Below are 22,048 nucleotides of genomic sequence, written 5' to 3'. Positions count from 1 at the left end.
GTAGACATGATTCCTATTTTTTTTTTGTAATGGGGATTGAACCCAGAGGCACTTCAACACTGAACCACATTCTCGGCTATTTTTATTTACTTTTTATTTTGAGACAGGGTCTTACCAAGTTGTTTAGGATCTTGCTAAATTACTGAGGCTGGCTTCCAAATTGTGATCCTCCTGCCTCAGCTTCCCAAACTGCAGGGATTACAGGCATGCACCACCACACCCAGCCATAAATCTTTTTTAAATATTTGTTCATGAATAATTTTTTCTCTCCTCCTTAATTTGATAAGCTGGGGTTTTGCTTTGTTTTTTTTCCTCATAATGTGGGTAAATCTAGTGATCCCAGATTGTGCATTGTGGAGTTTCAAATATGGAGTTTCAAATATCTCTTAGCCATTCTAAAAAAAAAAAAAATAGCGAATTCTTTTGGGTTTTATAGCACTTTTGATACATGGCCAGCAAATTGGCAGTTTAAAAATCATACATCAAACTCCACTTCCTCATGGAGGTGGGAGATGGGGACCAGCATTGCATCACCTTAACCAAAACTTCAGAAAGGGGTGAGCAGAGGAGAGAAAACCACAAAGGCTATAGGGCTGCCAGAAAACAGTCTGTCCTTCTGTGAGGACTTCAGCAGGTGGATTCCTCTCTTCCCACTGTGTTCCATGAGGCAGGGTACAAACCTTTCCATAGGGGACTAGAGCAGCAGAACATTCTCTCTGCGTAGAACTTGATGGGCAGAGAAGCTGTTTATCAGCTCAGCTGTTACAGTGACCCTCAGTGGATAAGTTTGATTCTCCCCATTTTAAATAAAAGGAAGCTGAGTCTCAGAGAAGTGACTCTACTCTCCCAAGGCCACACGAGAGGTCAGCGGATCTCTATGTCCAGTGCTCTTTCCGTGACCCACCACTGTTCTACAACAAGGCTCTGAGTAGAATTTGGAGTTCCACCTTCCAACTCCAGATGAAAATTGTTCTAGGATTTAGGGAAAGATGTTCCCAATAAGGCCATCCCATTAGGGACTCAGAGCAGGGGGAGGAGTCAGGGGAAATAACATTAATGAATCATTCTGGCCTCATTTTATGATCAGCCAGTCCCAGAAAGTTCCAGGGAACTCCAACCTTGGAATTCAGATTTCTCCAGATGCAAGACATTAGGTCCTGATAGAAGAAGTAGCCGGGTTACGCGATGTTCCTGAGAGAATACAGGTTTTCACAGTCTTCTGCAAAAGCCCCTGGACCTTGACACCAGGAAGACAATGGTATAGGTGCCAGTTCTGCCAAATATTCCCTGATTGACCTTCGCCAAGTGACCCAACCTCTCTGAACCTCCGTGTCCTCCTCTGCCAATGGGGATAATAATGCCAGCGACACACGGATGCCATGATAATCCACTGGGATAATACACATCGTACTTGGCATACCCAAGTTCAACAGACAATAGGTGCTATTGGGATTCGAGGAACATCATTAAGTACTCTTCCATCTCCGTCCCATCCCTCAGGTTCCCAACAGCCACCTACATAGTGGATACAGGAGCCAGACAAACAGAGACCTACTTTGGAAAAGCAGAACTGAAGAAAGCAGCCTGTACACTAGGTCTTCTTAATTCCCCACTTTGAATGAATCCTCTTGCTCCCTGGCCCTCAGTACTGCTGGGCCTCCCGTCCCTGCAGGAGCAGACTCTGCCTTAGCAAAATGAGGGCCCAGAGGGGCGGAGAACAGATCTCCCTTAAGGACAGGCCCTCCAGAAAAGAGAGACAGGAAAGAGCTCTCCAGTCCATCAGGTTCAGCTCCTTCTCCCAGTGAAGCAGTGGGGAAGGAGCAGGTGTCAGGGGGAAGGATGGATGTGGACTTCCCATGGAGTGGGGTTCAGGGGTTATTTTATAGAATGAGCTGGTTTTGCAACACACACAGCTACGACATACCCCTTTGGCAGTTACCTTGCTCTCTACTGCTCTTTGGGCTTGGAAGTGGCTTTTGGAGAGTCGAGTAGGAATGGAGGAGACACATGGGCATCCTGCCATGCCTGCTCAATTCCCAGACTGGGGAGGAGAAGCCTTGCTTTGTTTTGCCTTCTCCTCTAGCATGAGTGCGTGGACTTTGTCTGTTTATTCCTAGTCATGACCTTAGTATTTTTGAAAATGCATGGCCCAGAATAGGTACTTTATGAATATCTTTTGACTAAATGAGTCCAAGGCCATGTCCAGCCCCACACTGTGCAAAGCTACTCTAGGTACCATTGGGATCCAATTGCTTGAACTTGGAGATCCTCACTCCTGGGTGCAGAGTGATTTGCAAGAGACCTGAATCTGTAGACACTCCACGGAGGGAGTGAGCAGAGCTGCAGGGAGCTGAGCCCTGTTGCTACTTAATGAAAACGTGCTTTGTCTGCCCCAAGATTCAGGTTCCTACCCAGTGCTCTGCTTCCCCAAAGTAGAAACTCTTGCTGTCCTGGTCCCCTCTATGGAGGTGCAATGGGCAGTACATTGTGTGTGTCCCAGAACTACAGGGGGGTGGAATGAAAGCCCTGGCCTGGGTCCCGGATGATGACCTCCTCACTGTCCTACGACTTGCTGGAGGTGACGCGCCTCTGCTCTCCATTACTGATGAGCTTTACTGTGTGACACACCCCAAATCCAGACACTTGGAATTGTTTGTGGTTTATTTGCAAAAGTTTTTTCTGCTTATAAAGCATTAAACTCAATCATAATGATTACAAATAGTTCCTAAAATATAGGAACACGTGAAAAAACAAAGAGTCGTCCAAATCCCACACGAAAAATCGCCGTTAATGTTTAGACATCCAGGGGCTGGGGATGTGGCTCAAGCGGTAGCACCCTCGCCTGGCATGCGTGTGGCCCGGGTTCGATCCTCAGCACCACATACAAACAAAGATGTTGTGTCCACCGAAAATTTTAAAAAAAAATATTAAAATTCTCTCTCTCTCTCTCTCTCTCTCTCTCTCTCTCTCTCTAAAAAAAATGTTTAGATATCCATATTTTCAGGAGAATTTCTTCTATAATAGATACTTACATATTTTCAAGGGATGACCCTTTGTACCCTGCTCTTTCTACCCAACAATATAGACCTCTATAACCGGCCAAATTATTTCGTACTATTATGTGCACATACAAATAAATAACAACAATCCCACGACTATATATAATTAAAATGCACTACTACAAAAAGAAAAAAACATTATTTTTGTCCATGCCAATAAATAGAAATCCATGTCACCAATGTTGGTGACTTCCTAGGTTCATGTTGTTCTAAAATGTCACTACTGTACATAGAATCTCTTTTTTTGGCAGGGGGGAGGTACTGGGGGACTGGACCCAGGGCTTGTACATGCTACACAAGTGCTCTACCACTGAGCTACAGCCCCAGCCCCAAAGTAGCATCTCTGTACCCCTGTGTGAGAGTTGGTTTCTATAGCAGGTAAGACAGCACCAGGAAGCCCCTTCAATGAGAAGGCCTGAGTCCCCATTCCTGGTTACAGCACCAGGCCTTTCCAGAGCACCTGTCATCTGCCCTGGATAAGTGATGGGGTTAGAGATGAGAGGCTGGGCTCCCAAGCTCCCTGGGCTTCCCATTCAGAGTCCCTGCTGTCACCTTCACCACTTCACCCAGCTGGCCATCCAGCTAGCTCAGTGTGGTCCTACTCTCAGCTTCAAACATCCTCAGAGTTTGACTTTCCAGGTCTCCCAAGAAAAAGCAAAATTTCTCAGACCACTGCAAGTCTCAGCCAGGTCTGCATTCCTGGAGTCCAGAAACAGTTCCCAAGCACTCTCCGGTGTCCTGAGCGCTCAGTGGTCAACTCAACTGGGTCACATCTTCCCCACAGGGAGCCTCTTATGAGGCACTCCCACCCCTGTGTGCCATAGGAGCTCCGGTATCCATCACTCAGAACCTGCCCATTTTGTCCCAATCCAGAGGGAGGCGCACCAGGGGTCCAGCAGCTGGTTCTTCTCTTTTGCCTTCCAAACATGAGGATTTCATGGTCCTGCCCTACCCCCAGCCCTCCTCAGCCCCAGGGCCTCGCAGGCAGATCCTGGGGAAAGTCTGGTTCCCTTTCCTGAGGTGGATGAAGGCCCACCAAGACATGGAGGTGACATTTGGCCCAGGCTGCCTTCAGGGAGGTCTTTGAGGTGACAAGTGGGACAAGCTGGCATCCCTGTGGAGGACTCGGGGCTTGGAGGGTCTCAAATGCCAGATCTGGATTTGATGGAGCAACCGTGGGAAAAGAGTGTGGCTTGCTCGGCAGAGAAGTGACAGGATGAGACTGATATTTTGGAAAGATTAATTTGGTGGCTTTGTGGAACACATAAATTAAAGAGCCAGCGACGTTTAGGAGACACTGTTGGCACTAACATGCGGGAGCACTGTTAAGTTCCTCCTGCCTGAGACCAGGCGGAGGGCTCTCCCTGAGCTGGGGCCAGTTAGGTCAGTGGCTGGAAGAACGCAGGGCTTGCTCAGGGCAGGTGGAGGTTTGGGTTGTAACCCGGAGCCTCCGTGGGATGCTCGATGCACGGGCCACCCCACTCCTGCGCTCTTTCTCTGGCCCCATCATCTGTCCCTTGTATGGTTCTGAACACTGGGAGAATCTTTGGTTCCACTGACTGCCCTTCCAACCAGTGTTCTTCTCTTCTAGCTATGACCACGAGGGCCGTCTGACCAACGTGACACGCCCCACCGGGGTGGTGACCAGTCTGCACCGCGAAATGGAGAAATCCATCACCATCGACATCGAGAACTCCAACCGTGATGACGACGTCACTGTGATTACCAACCTCTCCTCGGTGGAGGCCTCCTACACGGTGGTACAGGGTACGCCCCGCCCACCCCTCTGCCCCAGCCTGCCACGCCCTCGGGGGAGAGCCCCCCCCCCCCCCCCCCCCCCCCGCCAGGGACTTGCACACACCTCCAGCGCCCCTCAGCTTCTGTCTTATGCAAACATCCACAGCAAACCCACTCTAGCAGAGATAGGTCTTGTTTAAAAGAAAAATTCCGGGGAGAAAAAATGTCATCCATACACAACCAAATATCAACTTACTAAAAATGTCCTCTTTTTTTTTTCTTTTCTTTTTTTTTTTTTTTTTTTTTTTTTGGTACTCGGGATTTAACTCAGGGCCACTCTACCACTGAGCCACATCCCCAGCCCTATTTTGCATTTTATTTAGAGACAGGGTCTCATTGAGTTGCTTAGTGCCTCACTTTTCCTGAGGCTGGCTTTGAACTCGTGATCCTCCTGCCTCAGCCTCCTGAGCTGCTGCTGATTACAGGCCTGCACCACCTTGCCCAGCTTCCAGCACTTTTTATTTTTTTATTTTGAGACAGGTTCTCACTAAGTTGCTGAGGTTGGCCTCGAGCTTGCAATCCTCCTGCCTCAGCCTCCCAAGTCTCTGGGATTACAGGTGTGCACCCCTTGCCCGGCCTCTTCTCATTCTTACCCCTCTGTAGCCGTTGTCATCTTCTCAGGACTGTTTATTCTCCGGGGCCTACTACTGCGTGCTGTTTTTTTGCTGTTCCAGTCTGATTCTCTCTTTAGTACATCATCTTTGTTGAGTTGGTTGCCCTGGGGTCAGAGGTCTGTAGCAATCTCTTGCCAGAACCAGGATCTCAAAGGTCCCTGGCCACCCCATGGTTATTGTTGCTGTTAGACATGCCCACGCGGTCCAGGACAAGCACAGGGGCTGGCAAGAAAAGGAATTGTGCAGATTAATTTTTCCTTTAATTAAGATATAATGTCAGTGGGCCAGCCAGTTGTCAGAGGATAAAAGTGTCCTCTTGGTAGATAAATGGTGACATTTCTGGACTATTATCCCGCGACAGAGCCTGTTTCAATGACTCTGTTTCTGCTCTGCCAAATGATTAATGATGTAGATTCTGTCCTTCTGTATGATGGCTGCAGTTGCCGAGTGACAGGTGCACCCTTGCCCACTGCCCCAAAAGCTGGCGTCTCGGAGGCCAGCCCAGCCCGGCTCCTTTGCCCAGACAATCAGGAAGCCGTGTATCTGTTCAAGGAGTCTCTGACTCGCGTTTCCTTCCTGTAACTTTTCGATAAAGGAAAAGGTCAGAAGTCTGATTGACTCGTGTGGATTCCATTCGGGAAAATAAACACGCAGGGTCGGCACCGCCTGGCTCCGTCTCCCTCGTGCCCTTGGAGCCTCCTGAGTGCAGGTGGAGGTGGAGGTGGCATGTGACAGGTCAAGAGCAGTCGCTCAAGAAGGAAGGTGGCTTTTTCTCTCGGTTTTGTTGAAGAGCCCTGGCTGTGCTTGCATTGGATCTGACCTGTGGCTGACACCATCCGCCCTGGGTTAGATGGAGGCAAAGAAAAGGCGTGGGGAGAGTTGAAGTCACTTTCCCTTCCTCTATTTTTTTATATAAGCTAAAATATATATGTTAAAGTTCAGGGATTTGATTGACACAAATTGTGTAGGCAATAGACATCTTTAAATGTTTAAATGTACTATTAATAGTCTTCAGTGAGTAAAAGAAAAATATCACGGCATAATTATTTCTGGAGAGCCACATATTAATAATGTTTTTCTTCCCATGCACCATCTCTGCCACTCACCTTCGCATTGTGTGTGCGCTAATTGAAGGCAGCCCTAGACTGACAGCTGTAAAGTACCATGGAAACCTGCAAAAATAGGGTCTATTCTCTTCTGACTGATAGAGTGGATAATTTATTTCCCTGTGCCCATCCCCACTTGCGTTTTTCCAGATCAAGTGCGGAACAGCTACCAGCTCTGTAACAATGGCACCCTGAGGGTGATGTACGCCAACGGCATGGGCGTCAGCTTCCACAGCGAGCCCCACGTCCTAGCAGGCACCATCACCCCCACCATTGGGCGCTGCAACATCTCCCTGCCCATGGAAAACGGCCTCAATTCCATTGAGTGGCGCCTGCGAAAGGAACAGATTAAAGGCAAAGTCACCATCTTTGGCCGGAAGCTCCGGGTAAGTGGTTGCACCTTCCACCCAGAGCTGAGGGTTACCCAGCTTCTACGCCTGCCTTTCTCCTCTCTTCCCTGGAAAAGGCAAGTTCCTCCCTCTGACGGTAGAAGCCCCAGATCTTTAGGCCATTTCCTAGGGTGGACGAGGGCAGCCCTTCCCTGCTGTGGGATTCACATTGTACTCTAGCTGGAGAGATCTGGGGTCTGCCTTTCCCACTTGACATCTCTTCCCCAAGTTTGCACTGTCTGGCCAGATGGTCAAAGGAAGCGATGCCTACTGTGTGCTGGGCATTTGCTAAATCCTGGGAGAATGACTTGGAAAGTTTGCCCTTGAAGGAGCTGCCAGTGGTAGAACGCACAGACACAAGAGGACCACAGGCTACCGAAAGACAGGGTCACCCAAGAGTCTGATGGGATCCCAAGGGATGAGACATCACCCTGCACGAGGGGGTCAGGGACAACATTCCAAGGGGAGCAAATGACAGGGCCGAAGCAGGAAGTTGCAACCAACCCTGGCATCCCCACACCAGGCAACTAGCCCCAAGTTACAGCTTTTAAAAAACTAATGCGTAGCATGTACGGAGGACTTCCATGATGCAGGCTCTAAGTTAAATGCTTCACTTGTCGTATCTGATTTTAACCTTTTCAACCGCCCGCCTCATAAGGTAGTCATGATTGCCTCTGTTTCCCAGAGGAATACACAAGTTCAGGGAAGCTAAACCAAGGATGCGATGGGTAGGAAATGGTCAAGCCTGGACTTGGCCCCAGTTCTGTCCTTCTGTCTGGCTCACTTGCCAGGACTCTCAGCCACTGTACCCCACAGCTTCCTCCTCAGATTCACCATCAGACAGATTATCTCAGCACTAGCGGACCCTGCTCTGGTCAGTCATCTGTCAACCAGAGGAAGCTACTCCTACCATTATGCTAACACTTTACCCAGGATTGGGGGAAGGACCCTGTGATCCCAGTCTTCATCAAATGCAACACGTGTTTACTAAGCACCTACTATGATCTAAGCACTGTGCTGTGCCCTGAAGATACATGAAACATAAAGCAAAGCTCCTACCCTCCTACAACTCTCCTTTAGGGCTGGGAAGAGGTGGAAGAGAGGACAGTTAATAAGCAAACTAAAATAATCACAGATCAAGGCAAGCGAAAAACAGACAATGAACCATAGAACAAGTTGTAGTTTAGCACTGGCTTTAGAATCCCATGAAAGACTCAGCGAGGGCAAGACTTGGGTGTAACTTTTTTGTGTTACTGGATTGAAATCCAAGCCAGCCCAGGTGACCTGCCTGCAGAGCCAGGCCACTCCGAATTAATATTCTGCCTTTGTCTGACTGGAGTTTAATTCTCCACATTAGGTTATCAGCAGTCTCCCATGTTTTTCTTCCTCTGCTGGTATCTGCAAAGTTGCAAGCCGCAGTATCTTCCTAAAGACAAAAATGGAATGCGATTAGTAGCTAAATCCTTAATGACTGGATTTCAGGGCTGTGTAATTGATTTTTGATATGCTGCACTATAGAAGTTGATTATAAGTAGTCATCGTGCCTTTTCTCTGATAAATCAGTTATGCATTCTGACTAAGTTTTCAAAATAAAGATAAATGTGGCCCTCAAATAAAATGGCTATAATCCCAACTCTAAATATTAAAAAAAAAAAATCTTAATAATGGTACTTGTGGTAATTAGCAGAAGTTAGACACGCAAGCCTTATAACTGAATTTCTGCCAGGGTTAGAGTCGCTGGCATCGTGTTTATGCAAATCAAAACACAGCTTTATCTATCAACACCTCAACATTTAATTGTCTGGTGTTAGTTCCTGTAACAATAATCACATATCCATTTAGCTCTCTTAAATGAAAATCACTATGAGATTATAACAGGTTGAGTGGACTGGAAATGTAATTTGAAAATGAGGGAGAAAGCCTGGAATTTATTTGCATCTCATTTATTTTAATTCAGTTCATAAACTGTTTAGTGAATGAAATAAAAGCAACTCCTGGAAATTGCAGGGGAGCAGTTGGAAGATGGTCTGAGGGAAGTGTGACGTGTGCCGTAGACTCAGGGCGCTTGGGAGTGGCCTTTTCCTCTGATGCTTCATGAGCTCCTGACAGGGAGTCTGCAGGTATCTGTCAGCCCCATAAGGCAAGCGGCTGTCTCGGTCAAGGCCAGCGTGGGCTCTTCTCTCCCTTCCTCCAGTCTTGATGGTTCTTTTCACTCCTGCTCCACCATCAAATGCAGACATGACATTTTTCAAAAGTTGTTTGTTAAGTGCCAACTGTGTCCAGCACCATGGAATGAGGAGACTAGACAGATAAGGAAAGCCGGGTCCTTGCCACCGGGAGTTTACAGCCTGGCAAGTAGCTGCCAGGCTGGCACCTCTCCTGGGGACAACAGGGGGAGGCTTAGTTAGCAGAGGGATGTGCAGGGGGGGGTGTGGCATTAGAATTGTCTCCCAGCTTCCTAGAGAGTGGAGGCCTGGAGGAGGGGACAGGGGGAGAGACAGCAAGAAGCTATTGCTCCAATCCAAAGAAGAGGGAAGACTTGAGCACCTCAGCCTGGACGGTTAGCGGGATTCAGCAACAAGCAGGGTCGCTGGGTCATGCTGACCTTTGAAGGGCCCTTCCCTGCGTTCCTGGGGACCAGGCAGCCCAGGTGGCCGAGTGGGCTGCTGATGGAACGAGGCCAGGAGCAGAAACCCACACAGAGGTGTGAAGGCCACCGCCCTTCCCGAAACAGAAGGAAACAGAATGAACTTTAAAACAGAACCCTAACCAGCACCAGGCATCGGTGGGGTTCGCAAGGACTGCTCCCCAGACAGCAGGGAAATGGGGAGATTCCGCAGGGTGACACGGCAACGTGGGGTGTCACGGATTGAACCAAATGGCCTGATCTTTCCAAGGACCAGGAAGCTCCTGAGAGTCTGGCCAGCAGAGGGGTGTGAGGGTCCAAGGCTCTGCATATCCCTGGAGCCGAGTAGAGAACAAAAATTCCAGCAGAGCCATCATCATAGAACCACGCCCAACGCCAACACCACCGTCCTCCACTCAGAGACATCCCTCAGCAGGAGACAGTATCAGCTGTTCCTCCTTGTACCCTGGGGCAATGTAGGTGACCGATGGATGGACCAGGACTACCCTTCCCCTGGTCTCCCCATGGGATTTCTGTTTAGAAAAGAAAAGAAGGGAAAAGGGAAAAGGGAAAAGGGAAAGGGAAAGGGAAAAGGAAAAGGAAAAGGAAAGAAAAGAAAAGAAAACCCATAGAAGAACCACAGCTGACCCAGCACCAGGAGCTCACATCCCTGGGCCAGTCATGGACATGGGAGTGGGAGCCTGTGACTGGCCAGGTGAGGGCACGTGTGATAGACACCTCAGTCACACATCCAGACAGGCCAGGCTTGGGGAAGGAGGGTGCTGCAGTCCCATCCTGCAACCTCCCATGCTGAGCAGAAAACTCGTGGCCTGAGGATCCCATACCGCCCAGCAGCTCCCCGCTCACCCACCCGCGAGGTTTTCCCCCAGGCTTTTGGAAGAGGGAACAAAAATGGCCCCTTCTATGAAGATTTTAAACTTCCGCTCTTTCCTAAAGAGGATTTTTGTGTCTGATTCACTCTGAAAAGGAAGCCTAGATCCTTCCTCTACGATCTTTCTTCCCCATTATGATTTGCTTGGAAATTGCAAAAGCAAGAAACGGCAGCACGTGTAGGTTGCAGAACACGAGAGAGATGGCTTCCAAGATCATCTTCCATCATGACACTGGGATTCGTGTTATTAGTATTCCAAGAAGAAATGGGAGCTGGTAATTTTGTTTGGGTTTCCATATAATTAATATGACATTGCAATTACATGTTGGCAGGTGTTACTTTTACTTACGTGGCCAATCACGTTGACATAGGAGCAAGGGGGGCAGGTGTGTGCGTGAGCTGTGAACACACGCTCATGGACCCAGCTCTCCTGGGGACTCTCAGGCAGGGATGTCACAATGTGAGTCACCAAGACAGGCTGAGCTTTATCCTTCCTGTCACCTGCATTCATTCTTCGCTTGACTAATGTTTTATTTTTCACACACCTGCTATGTTCTCACTGAGCACCTATTGATAACTAAACAGACGAGATGTCATTGCCCTGTGAGAAGAGCTTGTGCGTACAGAACAACTTGCACTTTACTGTTAGCTTAGATAAAGCACAATTAGAAGGGCAAGCCTCTGCAAACATATTAAGCAATATGCTCCCCAAGCAAGCATAACTTCAGGACAACTTGCTGTTTTGGATGGTGTGGTGGAAAAGTAAAAAAGAAAAAAAAAAAAAACACCCTCATAGAGTTTATGTCTTAACAAGGGGAATGGATAATAGTGATGCATACAAGTAACATAAAGAAATGGTGTAGAAAAATAGAGGGTACGAAAAATACATAATATGTGTTTTAGGTTCTGGTCACTCCGGGAAAATGAATTGAGGGTAAGAGCTGGGAGGAGAGAAGATAAGTGGGGAGAAAAGCCTTGGTTGCTAGGGCCTGACATATGCAAAGGCTCTGAGGCCAAGAAGATTTTTGCCTGGATCCTGATTTTATTTAAATGTGGCTAGAGGAGATTAGCTGAGGGTGAAATCAAGGAGACAGGGCTCTCTGGGTCCTAGTAAGAATCTTAGACACTCCACGTTCCTCTGAAGATTTACCCGCTGGTGAATAAACACAATCATTCATCTGAAACCCTCCCTTGGGAGGCTCTTGCATGCTTCAGGCTCCAATGGATACAGTGCTTCCTCTGAGTAACTGTCCTCACCCTCCTCCATCCCCAGAGCTCCTCCCTAGGTCTACGCTCATCCTTGCACTAATGAGCAGGGATGTTTTTGCCCAACTCTCTTTTTCAACCTGGAAGTTCCAAGAGGGCTGGGGCCAGGTTGCCTTGCTCTGTCTTAAGGGCCCATTGCAATGATTAGCACATAGTGGGTGCTTTGGAGATATTGAAAGAAGGAACAGGCTCTTTAAGCTGATGTCATGAAAGTTCAGGTCCAGGGTTCCCGGGAGGATTCTAACTGCTCTTTGGATCGCAGATGGTCCTGGTCGCGTTCCTGTTCCATTTTCCATGTTAGAACTTTGCAAGGATGTTCATGGAGCACCAAGCACTCCCCAAAACAGTGGGCACCCTAAGAAACACAAGACAAAGCCCCTACCCACCAGGAGCTCTCAGGCTGTTGCAGACGAGGAAACCGAGGCATCGAGGAAGAAGGGGTGGCTTTGGAATGACGAAGCTTATTAGAGTCAAAACTGTGACTCAGATCTAGACCCTTCCACCTTCCCCCCTTCCCACCATCCAAGACAGCAAGCCATCCAAAAGTAATGTTTGCTCGAGGAATACATTATTTAATGTGTTTGCAGAGGCTTACCCTTCTAATGATGCATTATTTAAGCTAATATTAAATTTATAGCAAGTTGTTTTGTCTGCACAAGCGCTGGTTCCAGGGTAGTGTTGAATCTTATTGTTTGGGAGCTAGGGAAAGCTGCTTTTCAATCCCAGAGGACTGACCCAGCAAGGAAATGAAGATGTCATAGATGGCTTTTCCCCTGGGTGAGTGAATAACTAAATCTTGGAGGCTGCGGCTTGCTTCTCCTTGTAAAAGTGGGAGAATCTCCCAGCCTCCCTCGATACTCTTAAAGCACAATGGGCAAAAGGTTCTTCTGTATGTCTGACTGCAATCTCTCCTGCTGTGCTGCAATTCCATTTCCTAGAGGGGATCCAGCCCAGTGTAATTTCCTCCTTCACGTTTCTCAAATCACCAGCCCCTGACGTTACCCCTAGAGCTAAGTTAGAGTCACCCGTTATAGGCCCAGCAGGGCCATTTTGACGACAGCATTTCCTTTTCTCTGGGTTTTTTACGAGTCTCCTTGTGACAGGCGTGTGCTTGGTGAGATCAAAACATTCTGCGGGGAAATTCCACAGGGGAAACTACTTCCCTAAGCCTGCCCTCTGCAAAAATAAAAACCATGCTAAATAGCTTGAGTTTTATTAACTGGGGAAGCCAGGCTGAGGAAAATGCCCGATAATTAAAAATAATGGCTTCCTTACAAACACAAAATTGTATTAATTTAAAAATTGGTTTCTCTATCGCTGAATTCCTACCAAGCCGGCTGAGCAGGGAATTGTGCTGATCCTGGCAGTGAAAATAATTCAAAATAACTTTTATGTTCTCCAGGAAGCCTCAAGGTTAATTTAAATATTGCTAGATGGGTAATTTAATCCGGAATAAGAGAACAGTGTGGCCAAATTAGAGCTCCCAAGCGCTCTAACCTGGGGGGGGGGGGGCACCCAGGAAGTGCCCATGGCACCCACAACTTCCTCCCAGCAGCTGGGCGCCTGCACTTTCCAGATGCAACCTCCTGAGAAAACAGTTCTGACTAGATGACAGGACTGGCCGCAACTCCAGCTCAGCTTTTTGAGTGCTTATTAAACTCTTAGAAAGATCGGACATTCTCGTAGAAATTGCACATTTGAAAAGCAAACTCCAGCCAATGGTATCAGGAAACACAATTCTTGGTGGATTCGGGAGTGAAAACCCACCCTAGATCACCAATAGCGAATAATTGGCGCCAAAGGTCTCTGTGGTTGGTGCACAGCGATCCCGGGGCCAGAGGCCTCATCAGCTCCAGTGACAGAGGGAAAGCAAAGGGTGGGAGTCAGAGGGTGCCTGGCCGACCTGTGTGGGTATGTGCACGGTGTTTACTCTTCTGTAACAGAAGCCCCGTACATACATGCACATACACACACACGATCTACACACTGGTCTCTCTCATGATTGCGTATTAGGGAATGTACACATATATACACGGTTGTACATGGATGTTGTGGTCACCTGTGTGATGTACGTGTGGTTCGCCCAGATAACTGAACAGAGCACCTTACGATGGATGCCCCGCGTGTCTTTTAACCAGGATTTGCATCAGGATGACCCAGGGAGCTAGTGAAGCTCCACAAGCCGCAAGCCCCTCTTCCGAGCGCGGGTCGATTCAGCACGCGTGGTGTGGGTGGGCAGCTGTACTCCCCCGGAGCTTGGCGGGTGCTTTAGAACTGCAGCTCCAGGGAGACCCGGTCCGACGCCCGCCTCCTGCTGGTGCTGCCGCCTGGGGGTGAGGACCGCGCGCGCTCTAGGCCGGGATCGCAGCTCCCCTGCTCATTGTACAAACCTGTCTCTGCCACCCACGTGCCTGGGGTGGAGTGCTGGGAGAATCCTTAGGGCAGCGCTGGCAGCAGCGGGCGGAATCCCGGGAGATGCTCATCTGCTGCTGCTGCTCATCTTCATACCACAGAAGGGCGCCCTGCTGGGCCGCAGGCATGCAGTGTTCCACGCGTAATAAATGCACTGGGCCCTAGAGGGCGTGCAAGAAGAAGCAAAAAAGGAAAAGAATACGGGAAAGGAGGGAGGGTGGACGGACAGGGGATGGGAAATAGTCGGTGCATGTCCAGGAGTGGAAAATCCTTCCCTCCTTGTTGACACAGTATTCCTTTGGCCATGGGTGTAGGGGAGATGGCTGAGCTGGAATCCTGAAGCACTGGACTTAAGAATCCTGGACGTTTTGCAGTTGGCCTGATGGATTAACCCATATAACCGACCTTCTGTTTCCAGAGGAAGGGGTCTTCCCCCAGGTTGTGTTTTGCTCTGAAGATGGCGACTCTAATTTGGGAGAAAGATCCCCCAATGATTCTGACAGCATTCACTTTGGGATTTGTTGAAAATAAATCTTCTCCTCAGACTTTCACTTATTCTTTCCAACTGCTGCAAGTTTGTCAATGTAAATCTTCCTCTTAAATCATTGGGTTTCCTACCCTTCACTTTGGTACCAGGGATTGAGCTCAGGGAGCTCCACCACAGAGCTATATCCCAGCTCTTTATTTATTTTTTTTTTTTTTTTTTTATTTTTTATTTTTTTTGAGACATGGCCTTGTTAAATTGCCCAGGCTGGCCTCGAACTTAAGACCCTCCTATCTCAGCCTCCCAAGTCTCTGGGATGACCAGCATGCACCACTAGCTGAGTTTCCTTAGGATTCCAAGAACTCACCACCTTTATGCCGATCTCCATGCTTTGGTACATTCTCTTCCCTAGATGTCGTCTGACATAGCCTGTCATTGTCTCTGGTTGAGTCCATGGAAACTTGACTTCGTCTCTGCTTGTCCAGCCCTCTGAGCTCCTATATAATCACAGTCGCCACATAAATTAGAAGAAACATTATTTAAAGTATCCAGCACAGCACCTATCAAAGCATGAAGGACCTGCATCCATTTAGTTTCAACTGCTAATAATAGAGATTAGAAATACCAGGGACTTAAATGAGATTTAGGCTGATGGTTTTCTTATGACCTAAAAGAAACTTCAAAGTAAGGGATTTGTGGCTGTGTGAAGACACCAAGGTCAATAGGAATCAAGACTTTTTTCTCTGTAAGAGTCACCATCCCAGAGGTTTCCGTGCTTAAAATCAGCTCATATTCACAAGGTGAATGCTGGGGCACCAGCCATGACATCTGCATTTCACCTAGGAGCAGGAGGGATGTGGGAAGAGCAAAAGGTCACCTCCTTCTCAGCTTCCTTTAATGATACTCCCCAAAGACCCAACAGCAACTACCACTTACATCTCTTGAGACACCCCATCTTCAAAGGAATCTGAAAAGATAGTTCTATACCTAGGAACAAAGCACTCCTCAGAATACAGATGTCTGTGGCGTTAGATTTATTTCTCATCTCCCCACCAGCTGCAATATGGAGCCCTCAAGGGTTGTGGAAATTCTTCACCGTCTCTTCATCGTTTCTGGGCACTCGATGGAAGTGCAATTCAGGAAGCAGAAAGGCTGCTTAACTGTCTAAGTGGTTAACCGGTTGAAATCTGAAGGCCTAAGTCCTAGGCCAACCCTACCCCCTCACTGCTGTGCGACCTTGAGTAAATGTTTCCTCATTTGTCAAGTTGTCTTTGTGGGCATCAACGCAAGCAAATGGATGCACAGTCCCTAAACTAATGCCTAACTCTACCATTCCTCAACATACGATAAAGTTGTTATCTTTATTATCACCACCATCACCATTATCAGTAAGTGCAGCTGAACCTTGGGGGTTAGGTGAGGAGGAAGCAGACATCTCCAGTCCCTTCCTCCTGCCTATTTACATCTTCCCTCACTGTGCTTTCCACGGCCACCCCAGGGATGTCTGGATTTGCAGTCAATTATGTTGTAAGAGTGAGCAGAGTCGCTGCATCGCGTTCCCCTCTAGCCATCTACTTAAGGCTCGCCAAGTCTCCAGAGCCCCTTCTCCTTTGCCCTTCGCTAGTCTAGTCTCCCCATTCTGCCTTCTGGGACAGCCCTTCTCCTCTGATCAGATCAACTCCTAAATAAATATTAAATGATGTCTGGATGTGTCCCCATTCCTTTCAAATCTGAGTAAATCCGTTCTTCCCTTTGTTGGAATTCCCCAGTCCTGCCGAGGTCCCCCCCGCTGAGCTTCAGCCTCCTTGACAGTGGCAAGATTTTCCACCAGATATTTAAAATAAAGGAGTCTCCATAGGAAGGAACCTTTCTAGCCCCCAGATTCTTTGTAAAACAGGGATTTCTAACCCCTCCTCCCCGTTCGACTCGGTACTTTCACATAAGAAATCTTAAAGGTCCCAGCTTCCCAGCCCAGGATGTGCCAAGAGAGGGTGATAGTGTGCAGATAGAGGAACCATCTTGCCCCCTGGCAGGTAGGCAGGGCAGTGGAACCTTCAGGTCCAGGCATGAGGTACGGCTGATGGGTGCTGATTGCCCTCACGCTTTCCACCTGAGGCCCCCTCTTGACAGGGGCCCAGTCCAGCCGTCCCAGGTGCTCATACAGCCACGCCCATTTCAGCCGTCTCCATTCATAAACCGCCTCTCCGCTGTATTCCTGCGCAGCGTGCAGATATCGCCCGTCCTGCGCGTGCGTGAGGTTAAAGGAGGCTGGAGATCCGAGCTCTGAGTAAAGCCAGGCTGCTTCTTCCTCCATTGCATGCCTAGCCCTGGTCCCACCAGCAGTGTGGTCTGCAGAAGCCTGGCTCCTTCCCCGGGTGGCCCCTTCCAAACTGGCCCATTGTGTTTTCCCAGGTCCATGGAAGGAATCTCTTGTCCATCGACTATGACCGGAACATTCGGACAGAAAAGATCTATGACGATCACCGCAAGTTCACCCTGAGGATCATTTATGACCAGGTGGGCCGTCCCTTCCTCTGGCTGCCCAGCAGTGGGCTGGCAGCAGTCAACGTCTCTTATTTCTTCAACGGGCGCTTGGCTGGCCTTCAGCGCGGGGCCATGAGTGAGAGGACGGACATCGACAAGCAAGGCCGGATTGTGTCCCGCTTGTTCGCCGACGGGAAAGTGTGGAGCTACTCCTACCTGGACAAGGTGGGTGGGCGCGCAGACCCGCCCCGGGGGGCTGACCATGGGCCCCGCTGCTCTTCCGAGGCTAGCCCCGCACACTTGTTGTCACCAGACATTTTGACCTCTTTCCTTTGACTTTCGGGGGGGTGGTTCCCCATGCTGTCCTCCCCCTGCCCCCCACTAGGAGGGAGACAAATTCTAAAGGAAAATGTTATTCATAACTTAGCACCATTACCATTAAAAGAAGAACAGAAGTGCTAGGCACTCCATAATAGCAGAAGGGTAGATTGTCAGATTTTATCCCCCCTAAAAAAGCAAATGATGTTGAAGTGAACAGAATCATCCCACTGGCCACACAGCTAATCATTACTTATGAAATACTTACGAAAATGCAGTGATTTGTTAAGACCTCAACCTGAATTAAGCCATCAGGGTAGGCCATTTTGCCTAAAATTCAAACCCACAGAACAACACCCTCCCATGTGGCCTGTTGACTGTAACAGTCAGTGGGTTCTTGCTACATAAGTCCATGTCTGGAAATGCCAAAATCAGGGCTTCTAGCTGGAAAAGGTCAAGGTGGAGCAGCAGTAATAGGAAATTCCCTTTGAAAGTCAGTCATGGTGGTGTAATCCCCACTACTTAGGAGGCTGAGGCAGGAGGATTACAAGTTCAAGACCAGCCTCAGAAATTGAGAGAGACCCTGATTCAAAATAAAATAAAAAGGGTTGGGGAGTGACACATTTGCCCAGCATGCACAGGCTGTTCAATCCATAGTACTGAAGGAAAAAAAAAGAAGAAGAAAAAAAAAAGTTGGGTCATATGCCAACTCTTTTGAAGGCTGCCTGGGACATCTAGTCTTAAGACAGGGGCTTGCTCAGTCTGGGCCACTCATGTAGACTCCCCTCAGCACTGGTCCATCCCTCTCTTTTTCACTAACTCATCACATCAGTCACTTTCAGACAGATCTGTTACATCTCTGCAAGAAAGGGGCTGAAGTCCCCTTGGTCCATAGCTAACACTGTTCTCTTACACTATAAAGTACTGGAAAGTTGACCAGTAATCTCCTGATTGCTCTAAGGTTATTTCATCTCTACAGTGACTTCTAGTCGGAGGATGTACTTTCCCCTAGATATAATCAGGAGGGGCAAAAATTGAGCACATGTGTCCAGCTGGGCCAGTGACAGTCAGTTCTAAATAATCTCGGGGTCTTTTGTGATTGAACCTGGGGACCATCTCTATGCCTCCCACCTCAGTCCTCCGAGCCCTTGATACTCGGGATGCCTGAGCAGTATCAGCATCCTCTGGGAACTTGCTACAAATGCAAGTTTGTAACCAAACAGCCACCTTGATGCTGAACTGGTACACCCCTGGAATGAATCTCTGCAAACTCTAAACTTCCCATCTTTTGTGGCTTTTAATTGACATTTGGGGAAATGCAATCAATTCTGTCATTCATGTGCTTGGTCCTGAAGAGCCAACTCACATGTTCCCTTTCTCTTTCCTTCCTCCAGTCCATGGTCCTCCTGCTCCAGAGCCAGCGCCAGTACATATTTGAGTATGACTCCTCTGACCGTCTCCATGCTGTCACCATGCCCAGCGTTGCCCGGCACAGCATGTCCACCCATACCTCCATTGGTTACATCCGCAACATTTACAACCCCCCAGAAAGCAACGCTTCGGTCATCTTTGACTACAGCGATGACGGCCGCATCCTAAAGACATCCTTTCTGGGCACGGGGCGCCAGGTGTTCTACAGGTATGGAAAACTGTCCAAGTTATCGGAGATTGTCTACGACAGTACTGCTGTCACCTTTGGGTACGACGAGACCACCGGTGTCCTCAAGATGGTCAACCTCCAAAGCGGGGGGTTCTCTTGCACCATCAGGTACCGGAAGATTGGCCCCCTGGTGGACAAGCAGATCTACAGGTTCTCGGAGGAAGGCATGATCAACGCCAGGTTTGACTACACCTACCACGACAACAGCTTCCGGATCGCGAGCATCAAGCCGGTCATCAGTGAGACTCCCCTCCCCGTGGACCTGTACCGCTACGATGAGATTTCTGGCAAGGTGGAGCACTTCGGCAAGTTCGGAGTCATCTATTATGACATCAACCAGATCATCACCACGGCCGTGATGACCCTGAGCAAGCACTTCGACACCCACGGGCGCATCAAGGAAGTGCAATACGAGATGTTCCGCTCGCTCATGTACTGGATGACCGTGCAGTACGACAGCATGGGCCGGGTCATCAAGCGGGAGCTGAAACTGGGGCCCTACGCCAACACCACCAAGTACACCTATGACTACGACGGGGACGGGCAGCTGCAGAGCGTGGCCGTCAATGACCGGCCCACCTGGCGCTACAGCTACGACCTCAACGGGAACCTCCACCTGCTGAACCCGGGCAACAGCGTGCGCCTCATGCCCCTGCGCTACGACCTGCGCGACCGGATAACCAGGCTGGGGGACGTGCAGTACAAAATCGACGACGACGGCTACCTGTGCCAGCGGGGTTCGGACATCTTCGAGTACAACTCCAAGGGCCTCCTGACGCGAGCCTACAACAAGGCCAGCGGCTGGAGCGTGCAGTACCGCTACGACGGCGTGGGGCGGCGCGCGTCCTACAAGACCAACCTGGGTCACCACCTGCAGTACTTTTACTCGGACCTGCACAACCCCACACGCATCACCCACGTCTACAACCACTCCAACTCAGAGATCACCTCGCTGTACTACGACCTGCAGGGTCACCTCTTCGCCATGGAGAGCAGCAGCGGGGAGGAGTACTACGTGGCCTCGGACAACACGGGGACTCCCCTGGCTGTGTTCAGCATCAATGGCCTCATGATCAAGCAGCTGCAGTACACGGCCTACGGGGAGATTTACCATGACTCCAACCCAGACTTCCAGATGGTCATTGGCTTCCACGGGGGCCTCTACGACCCCCTGACCAAGCTGGTCCACTTCACCCAGCGGGATTACGATGTGCTGGCAGGGCGCTGGACCTCCCCAGACTACACCATGTGGAAAGACGTGGGCAAGGAGCCGGCGCCCTTCAACCTCTACATGTTCAAGAGCAACAACCCTCTCAGCAATGAGCTGGATTTGAAGAACTATGTGACAGGTGAGGATCTGCCTTCTCCAAAGGGCAGCACTCCCTATGGTGTGGTTGCCCCTGTGAACTGTTGGGAACTTGGAGAGAAGTCTTAGGTTTGGTGGTGTGGGAACCCCCAGAGCTGTCAAGCCTGGGAGGTGCAGCTGGCAATTTTCTGTCTTGCATTCATGAGCCCAGTGACCTGGGCTAGTTGTCCATCCTCTCTGAACTAGTTCCCGTCTCTGGTTAAGAACGCTGATAAAATCATCCCATAGGGTGATCCCGAGAAGTAGATGAACTTAGGTGGGTGATTTAGTGCTGGCACTCAGGGGGTGTTCCTGAATTGCCATCTCTTATGTCATTAACATTGTTGTCACTAGCAAAGCAAAGCAGTAAGTTAGCACAGGCACTGAGATGCCTGGGACCCCGCCCCCTGACCTCCAGAGGCTGACCTGGTGAGATATACACACACAAATAATCAGCAATAATGAAGGCAGTATTAGGGCTTGGCCACTGTCTAGGTGTCTGCTTGGTTTTTTTATTCAAAAAAGCATTTGTAGAGTGGGGCCACCTGAAATTCTGGAAATATCATGTGAACAAGATGAGCACGTTTCTCTCAAAAGACTTTGTGAAAGAGAGAAAGTGTGTGTGTGTATGTGTGTGTGTGTGTGTGTGTGTGTGTGTGTAAATCAATTCCAATTTGGAAGATTCAACACAGCATACTAAGGTCCATTCATACTGAGCCCAAAGAAGGAATGGGACCCAGGTTGGTTCAGTGGAGAAGGAAGGAAGACTTTGAGCAAAAGTCAGGATAGAAGGGCAGATGATCCAGGATAAGTGAGAGATGAGGTTCCCTGTGCATGCATGCATGCATGCATGCATGCATCCATCCATCCATCCCAGCTTATGGAGCATCTTACATGTTCTAAGTATAGAGCTGAGGTGGAAGGCACACAAAGCCCCTGTGCTCAGGGAAATAAGCAAAGAAATCAAGATACATGATGGATCCCAAGAGTTCAGACTTCCAAGGGCCAACCTTCAGCAAGCAGGCGAGGACCATCTAACCTGCCGATGCCAAGACCAGGCCCCCACATTCCAGGAAACTCCCAGCTACTGAACATGGGCCACGCATCAACATCAGGTAACCAGGGTCACTGGAAAGGGAGTTGTGGCTACCTGGAGCCCAGGGCTGCCCTTGGTGTCCCCTGCTATGAAGGAAGTCAGCAACTCAAGGATCAACTCATGCCACATGATGCTTTGCTGACAGGTTCAGGCCTCTCACAGTTGAACTCAGCATCTCCATACAACAGAAGCCACAGGAACTTTTAGACCCAGCAGCTTTGGCCAAGCTGGCTCTGCTGGCCCTCCTCTCCCAGTGCCTTGTCAGGAGAGCCTGCCATGATGTTCCGCCAGGACTTCTTTCTTCCCCAGGATTTTGTCCCTCAACTCACTGTAATTTCAAAGTGCCTCTCAGGAAGCACACCAAGTATCAAGTAATAATAATAAGTGCTGTAGAGATGAATAAAATAAAGTAAGGGGTTGCACAGGAGAGATGCAAAACACCTCATTTACTTAGGGTGCTTACAAAAGGCCTGAGCAGGTGGCATTTGTGCAGAGACCCT

At 49.1% G+C, this 22,048-nt stretch overlaps 1 protein-coding gene across 4 annotated transcripts in view; it reads left to right on the top strand.

Moving 5' to 3' along the window:
- Tenm2 (teneurin transmembrane protein 2) overlaps positions 1-22,048 on the top strand; it is an 884,372-nt gene that overhangs the window by 853,518 nt on the left and 8,806 nt on the right. For all 4 annotated transcript variants that reach the window (XM_076855696.2, XM_076855695.2, XM_076855694.2 and 1 more), the window contains 4 exons: positions 4,651-4,826; positions 6,727-6,962; positions 17,058-17,354; positions 18,842-20,456. In XM_076855696.2, coding sequence (XP_076711811.1) covers positions 4,651-4,826; positions 6,727-6,962; positions 17,058-17,354; positions 18,842-20,456 — 2,324 coding nt within the window. The remainder of the gene's footprint in view (positions 1-4,650; positions 4,827-6,726; positions 6,963-17,057; positions 17,355-18,841; positions 20,457-22,048) is intronic.

This window comes from Callospermophilus lateralis, chromosome 5 (assembly GCF_048772815.1).
Source record: "Callospermophilus lateralis isolate mCalLat2 chromosome 5, mCalLat2.hap1, whole genome shotgun sequence".
In the NCBI taxonomy this organism is placed as follows: Eukaryota; Metazoa; Chordata; class Mammalia; order Rodentia; family Sciuridae; genus Callospermophilus; species Callospermophilus lateralis.
The sequence above is the reverse complement of the archived record's forward strand: the minus strand, read 5'-3'. Positions and strand labels throughout refer to the sequence as shown.